Source organism: Mobula birostris, chromosome 9 (assembly GCF_030028105.1).
Source record: "Mobula birostris isolate sMobBir1 chromosome 9, sMobBir1.hap1, whole genome shotgun sequence".
NCBI classification, from domain to species: Eukaryota; Metazoa; Chordata; class Chondrichthyes; order Myliobatiformes; family Myliobatidae; genus Mobula; species Mobula birostris.
This window is the reverse complement of record NC_092378.1, coordinates 66,651,362-66,659,361: the sequence shown is the minus strand read 5'-3', so window position 1 is coordinate 66,659,361 and position 8,000 is coordinate 66,651,362. Positions and strand designations below refer to the sequence as shown.

Below are 8,000 nucleotides of genomic sequence, written 5' to 3'. Positions count from 1 at the left end.
AGCATCCTGATGTTAAGAGGGATAATAAATCACCTATTATGGAATGTCAGAGAAGACTTGATGGCCCTATGCTTAATTCTGCTCCTCTGTCTTATTCCCTTATGGGAGGGAGGATGAAGTTAAGGAGCTAGGAGGTGATAGGTGAAAGAGGTAAAGGGCTGAAGAAGGCAGCATCTGTTACAAGAGTTTAGTGGGTTATGGAAGTAAGTGAAGGAGGAGGGATGCAGAAGAAAGGTGTGAAGGGGTGACTGGGGAATGCAACATGCAACAAGAAGGGGGGAGAAATAACCGGATGTTAGAGAAATCAACGTTCATGTGATCAGGCTGGAGGTTACACAGATGGTATGGTCCTCCAATATGAGTTTTCAGGTTTGCCATTTGAGATTTATTTATCACATGTACATGGAAGGATACAATGAAATATATCTTCACTTGCTTCCAGAAGAACACTATCATACTGTGATAGTATAAACTTCTGGTGAGGCTGCAGATGGAGGTTTGGTACCAGTTCTTGACACTGTCAAAAGCCTTGGGCAGGTAAATACATTAATCATGAAGGCTAATTTGATTTTGATCTTTATACTTAACTTGAAGAAATAAACTTTGTAATACAGCAGTGCAAAGCATTAGTTCAACCGAGTCGGTTACCAAAGGAGTGGCCGGTGCAGCCTCAGAATACAAGACCGTCCCTTTAGAACCCAGCTGAAGCAGAATTTCTTTAGTCAGAGAGTGGTGAAATGAGTTGCACAACTCAATAATTCTATTGATTGTACTGGCTTGATTATTGAGAGCACACGGGGACAAAAAAAAAGATGGAAATTTATTAATTCAGTCAAGTAAAATTTGATTCTGTAAAAAGATAACTCTCCTAATTCTGTCAGTAAATTGCACTGTTAGTAAATATTATGTTTTATCAATATCTTTAGTAGCCCAATAGCTTTGGTATATTGAGCCAGTGTGTTACACATCACTGGGAGACCAAATATTTATTGCTCCATTATCAAGGGGCTTGCCTGGTAGGGATAGTGTGGTGAATCTGTGGAATTCATTGCCACAGGTGGCTGTGGAGGCCAAGTCATTGGGTATATTTAAACGAGAGGATGATAGGTTCATGATTAGTCAGGATGTCGAATGTTACAGTGATAAGATGGGAGAATGAGCTTGAGAGGAATAATAAGTCAGCCATGATGGAATGGCAGAGCAGACTCAATGAGAGAAATAGCCTAATACTGCTCCTATGTTTTATAATCTTATAGATAGGAAACCCCCTTTTATATAATCACCCTCTGGGGGTTGGGTGAGGTTGGAACTAGAGGTCATAGGTTAAGGATGAAAGGTGAAATTTTAAGGGAAAATTGAGGGGAACTTCATCATTCGGAGTGAGTATGAGTGTGGAATATTTCCACTGGTCTGGGTGCAGGTCTAGTCTGGGATGAGACAGTAAAACAGGCCAGCATGGACTAGATGGGCCAAAGAGCCAGTTTTCATATTGTAGTGCTCTATGGCAATATCACAAACAATAGCGGCCCCTGTACTGCTCCTTTGTTATTTAATCTCCCATCTCAGCACAAATTTCCATTTCACTCTTTCCTCTGTTAATTATCAACACTTTCTGGTTCTGACAAAATTTCTAAGTAAATTTATTATCAAAGTGCATATATATCACCATATACTACCCTGATATTTATTTTATTGCAGACACTCACAGTAGAACAGAAATTCAACAGAATCAATGGAAAGGCTACACACAAAGACTAACAAAAAAAAATGTGAAAAAGAAGACAAGCTGTGGAAAAATAATAACATCAATAATAAATAAATACTACTGGGAATATGAGTCCTTGTAAAGTGAGTATGTTCAGTGTTGAGTGAGTGAGGTTAGACACGCTGGTTCAGGAGCCTGACGGTTGAAGTGTAATAACTGTTCCTGGCTCCTTCTTCCCAATGGCAGCAGTGAGAAGACAACATGGCCTGGATGGCGGGGATCCTTGATTATGGATGCCGCTTTTTGTGGCAGTGCTCAGTGGTGGAGAGGGCTTTGCCTATGATAGATTGGTCTGTGTCCACGCCTATTTGTAGGCTTCCTTTGTTCTTGGGCACTGATGTTTTCATAACAGGTCATGATGCAAGCAGAGAGGATACTCTCCACTGTGCATATATAGAAGTTCTTCAAAGGTTAACATGAACCCCATGTTAAAAGGTTAACCTGTTACAAGCAATGACAAAAGGTTCAAATGAACCATGTCTTTCACTAGAGATCCTGCATTGTCCGGCAGTACACTATTGTACATGGAGATTTACCAGGATGATGCCTGGATTTGAGAACATCTTATGAGGAGAGGGTAAGCAAGGTAGGTTTTTTCCCTTTGGAGCGAAGGAAGATGGGAGGTGTACAAGATGATAAGAGGGATTAATAGAATGGACAGCCATAGAGTATTCTCAGGGTGAAAAAGCTAATATGAGAGAACATAATTTGAAGGTGTTTGGGACGTACAGTGCGGTGTCAAGATCGGATTTTACAGAGTAATGGTAAAGTGGATACATTAGGGACATTCAAGGGACTCCTAGATAGCTCTAGTATTCTTTCATCCATATGCCTATGTGAGACGGAAGGGCTAGATTGCACTTGGAACTGGCTAAAAGATCAAGGACCTGTAATGTTTTATGTTCTAAAAGACAGTTGGCAACTCAGTAAGATTTAATACATTGCTTAAAAGGGTGTGGGGTCAACCTTGGAAGGGACACACAGCAGTCCTCATCAATGGATTAGCAGTGGAAAGGATGGGTACTCTCAAATTCTGAGTGTCAACATCTCTGAGAATCTATCCTGGGCCCAACATGTTGCTGCAATTACAAAGGCATGACTGTGGCTGTATTTCATTGAGTTTTTATGAGTTGGGACAGTGCCTATAAAAAGAATTCACCCCCCCCCCCAAGAAGTTTTCATGTTTTATTGTTTTACCAAACTGAATCGCAGTGGATTTTAATTTGCTTTTTTTTAAAAAAAAACACTGATCAACAGAAAAAGACTCGTGTCAAAGTGAAAACTAATCTCTACAAAGTGATCTAAGTTAATTACAAATATAATTATTCACCCCCTTTAATATGACACACCAAATCATCGCTGGTACAGCCAACTGGTTTTAGAAGTCACATAATTAGTTAAATGGAGATCACCGTGTGCAAGGTGTTTCAATTGACCGTAGTAAAAACACACCTGTTTCTGGAAGGTCCAACTGCTGGTGAGTCAGTATCCTGGCAAAAACTACACCATAGAGACAAAAGAACACTCCAAGCAACTTCGCAAAAAGGTTATTAAAAGTCAGGAGATGGATGGAAGAAAATTTCCCAGTCACTGAATATTCCTTGGAGTACAGTTAAGACAATCTCCAAGAAATGGAAAGAATATGGCACAGCTGTAAATCTGCCTAGAGCAGGTCATCCTCAAAAACTGAGTGACCGTGCAAGAAGGGGACCAGTGAGGGAGGCCACCAAGAGACCTATGACAACTCTGGAGGAGTTACAAGCTTTAGTGGCGGAGATGGGAGAGTCTACACATACAACTGTTGCCCGGGTGCTTCACCAGTCGCAGCTTTGTGGGAGAATGGCAAAGAGAAAGCCACTGTTGAAAAAAAAACACATGAACTCTTGCCCAGAGTTTAACAGAAGGCATGTGAGAGACTCTGAAGTCAGCTGGAAGAAGGCTCTATGGTCTGATGAAACTAAAACTGAGCTTTTTGACCTTCAGACTAAACGCCAAACATAATCAAAAACACACTATCCCTACTGTGAAGCAATGTGGCAGCTGCATCATACTGTGGGGATGCTTCACTGCAGCAGGTCTGGAAAGCTGGTGAAGGTAGAGGGTAAAATGAACGCAGCAAAATACAGGGAAATCCTGGAGCAAAACCTGATGCAGTCTGCTTGAGAACTGCCACTTGGGAGAAGATTTGTTTTCCAACAAGACAATCACCCCAGAAGAAGTATAAAGTCAAAGCTACACAGGAATGGCTTAAAAACAACAAAATTAATGTCCTGGAGTGGCCAAGTCGGATTCCAGACCTCAATCCAATTTAGAATTTGTGGCTGGACTTGAAAAGGGCTGTTCACTCACGAACCCCATGCAATCTGACAGAGCTTGAGCAGTCTTGTAAAGAAGAATGGGGAGAAATTGCAATGTGCAAAGCTGATAGAGACTTATCTGCAGACTCAAGGTTGTAACTGCTGCCAAAGGCACTTCTACTAAATACTGACTTGAAGGGGGTGAATACTTATGCAATCAATTATTTTGTGCTTTATATTTGTAACTAATTTAGATCACTTTGTAGAAAATTTGTTTTCACTTTGACACAAAAGAGTCTTTTTCAGTTGGTCGGTGTCAAAAAAGCCAAACTAAATCCACTGTGATTCAATGTTGTAAACCAATAAAACATGAGGTGGGGGTGTGAATACTTTGGTATATTACCAAAGCCACTTGCAAATTTCTATAGGTGTACTGTGGAGAACATTCTAACTGGTTGCTTCATCATGGGGCCACTGCACAGGATCAGAAAAAGCTGCAGGAAGTTGTAAACTCTGCCAGCTCCATCATGGGAATTAGGCTCCCCAGCATCCAGGACGTGTTCAAAAGGCCATGTCTCAAAAAGGTGGCATTCATCATTAAGGATTCCCATCATCCAGGATGTGCCTGCTCCTCATTGCTACCATTAAGGTGGTGGTAAGGGAGCCTGAAGATACACGCTCAAAGTTTCAGAAACAGCATCTTCCCTTCCCTCCCCCCCCCCCACCACCCATCAGATTCTGAATGGGCAATGAAACTGTGAACGCTATTTGATCTTGGAGTAGGTTAAAGGGTTGGCATAACATCTTAGGCAATAGAGGTTCTACTGTGCTGTTGTGTTCCATGCTCATTCGGGAAAGGTATTTTGATAATAACCAATCAGAATCAGGTTTATTATCACTGATATTTGTAATGAATTTGTTGTTTTGTGGCAGCAGGACAGTACAAGGCATAAGAAAACTATTATAAGTTACAATAAATAAATAAATGTAACAGAGGATTAGTGAGTTAGTTGCATCCATGGAGCATTCAGAGGTCTAAACTGACAGTGGATGGAAGAGGTCTGCTCCTCTCCAGAATGGTGCCATATGATCCCTCGCACTTTGAAGTGGGATTTCAGTTTAATGTTTCACTCAGAAAACCACTTATTGATCCTTTTGATCTCCCATATCACTTATTTATGGTAATATTAGTGTGTGTGTGTGTGTGTGTGTTATATATACTATGTTGTGTACCTTGGTCCAGAGGAACATTGCTTTGCTTGGCTGTATACATCTGTATGGTTGAATGGTAATAAACTTGAACTAGAACTCACAACCTACCTCATTACGGCCTGGCACCTTACTGTCTCCCTGCACTGCATTTTCGCTGTAACACTTTATTCTGCATTGTTATTATTTTCCTTCATACAACCTCAACACAGTAGTGTGATGAAATGATCTGTATGGATGGCATGCACCAGAGGAAGCAAAGCAGGCTTTTCACTATCTCAGTACATGTGACAATAATAAGCCAATTTAAATTCACAATCTACACAAGATCAACATCTGACTGGCCATGGATGGATTTTAAAGTATGTTGACTGCCAGTGTTCCTGCGAATGTTTTCTCTAGACAATAGTATGTCTGCATGCAACAGTCACATTTCCAGTTTGCCCAGTAAGAAACCTCTTCCCCCACACCCACCAGCATTAATGGCGAGGATGCTGCAATCTCAGTCTTACTCTGCATTCCCCTCCCACCCACGAGAAATCTGCACACACACACATCATGCTGGCTGGCTTTCCTTCACTTTAATGTTAAAACATCTTAAGTTGTCTTTTTTTCCTCCTTTAAATTAATCTGGTATTTTCACTTTCTAACTTCCAAAACTATACCAGCCTCTCTTGTTACAGTATAAAGTGACTTAAAGTTGCTGAACACTATACATATAATCTGAAATGGCGTAGAAGAATATTTCCTGTCTTTTTAAATTAATTCAGCATTCAGCAAAACTGATTTACAATAACACCATGCTAGGGCAAAGTATATTTTAAACTTTCGCAGAATTCATCACAAAGACTTAGTCAAAATATGCACACAATATATTTTATCATCAGCAAACCATCACAATCAAACAGAATACCTAAAAATGACCTGAAGACAATTTCAAGAAGACACTCAAGTATCTTAGAACTAAAAAAAAGGAATGTTTCTTTGTTTGATAACTTTGGAATTCAGTATCCATAAAGGCCATAATGCTAGTGTCAAGAGTATTCACATTGGGTCTGAACCGTGGCTTGGCTGATCAGAGATATTCCTGCGAATTTTAAAAAGGTCTTTGTAGTTGCTCATGTTTACTTCTTGCCCGATGAGAAGGAGATGGAGAGATCAGGTGGCTACTGTAAATTACCTGACTCTGTCCTCCAGGCAATGTAGATTCGCTGATCAGAAGCCAAGGTGGCAAGATTACTATTACTGCCATTTGAACAGAAACTGTGAGACAAGACATGGAATAAATTACATTGCTTAATATCATTGTACATTAAGTAAGGCTCCAAAACTGCTCCCAGATAGGCAGCATCTCACCGGATGGAATTTCGAAGGCGGACAACCTCCTCACTGCAACACCCAGCTAAAGGACAACCTATGACACATGGGATACGTTTTCGAAGCAGTTTGTGGTTTTTATTGCGTAAGGCCATGTGGGTTTCACAGCAGCAAAGTAAATGGAACAACTTCTGTATAAAAGCATAAAGTACCCAAATGGAACTGAAACATATTTAATTGGTCTCTGTCTGGGGGGGTGGGGTGAGGGGATGGGTGAAGTAAAGTGTTTGCAGTAAAGGTGGGAAATTACTAGCCGAACAAGTCCTTCAAGTCGTTATTGGCTGACGTGCTGGACGCCGTGGAGTTCGTGGGCAAGCCAGCCTGGGCGAAGTTCTGGGGCGACATGAATGGGTTGGCCGGTAGAGGGGTCACAGGGAACGCCGGCTGCCCCATGGCCCTTGGATGTGGCCCTCCCATTGGGCTGTTGGCAGCCGGAGAGCCCTGGGCAGGAACAAACTGGCTCAGCCACTGGTTTTGAGGTGCTGGATGGATCTGTGGTACCTGGGCCATCTGGTTCATGCTGACTTTGCTCTTCTGAGGGCCCAGCAGGTTGTCTAGGGCAGACATGTCCATGGCTTTGTTGGGCTGCGGCACTGAAGCGCGTAAGGGTTGGCTGAGAGAACCCATGCCGGAAAAAGCTGGGAGGCTGGCAGATGACGACACGGGCATCCAGCTCATGCTGGAGCTTCCTTGGCTGGCGTAGATATTCTGCCCTTTGCTGCCCATCCCCATGGCGAAAGAGGACTGGAAAGGTGAGGTGGAACTGAAGACTCCCCCGTTGCTTGTGCCCCCTAAGGCGTTGAGGCTGGTGCTGGGTCTGGTGAACCCCATGGTGTTATTTGCTGGGCCGGTAGCGGAAAAGCCGCTTGAAGAAGCAGTCTGCGCAGAGCTTGGCCTGGATGAGTTGATGGAGAACGAGTTCATGGACGTCATGTTTTCCAACAAGCTGCTTGTCAGGTCTTTCGTCTGTGAACAGAAAATGGAAAAGAGAAGTTCTAATTTTAAGTGGTCATCATCAGAAATCACTTCAAAACAGCATTACAGTTGTATGTTCTTACTTGTACAAATTGTGTACAATGTGTGTTAAATTAGTTTTTCTTGAGAATGCTTATCTTATGTCCTGTGCCTATGATGCTGCAACCCACCTTCCTCAGCTCTTCCCAAATACTGGTGATACCAATTAGGGCATCTGGGAAAAGTCCTTCCTTCCATTGAGAACCTCTACAAGGAGCACTGCCCCAAGAAAGCAGCAACCATCAGCAAGGACCCTCAGCATCTGGACCATGCTCTCTTCTTGCTACTACCATTGTGAAGGAGGTACAGGGGTCTTAGGTGCCACACCACCAGGGACA

At 42.3% G+C, this 8,000-nt stretch overlaps 1 protein-coding gene across 1 annotated transcript in view; it reads right to left on the bottom strand.

Moving 5' to 3' along the window:
- Positions 1 to 6,131: 6,131 nt before the first annotated feature.
- scyl2 (SCY1 like pseudokinase 2) overlaps positions 6,132 to 8,000 on the bottom strand; it is a 91,720-nt gene continuing 89,851 nt past the window's right edge. Inside the window, exon 18 of the mRNA XM_072268201.1 lies at positions 6,132 to 7,614. Within this exon, the coding sequence (XP_072124302.1) occupies positions 6,898 to 7,614 (717 nt within the window). The 3' untranslated portion in view covers positions 6,132 to 6,897. The remainder of the gene's footprint in view (positions 7,615 to 8,000) is intronic.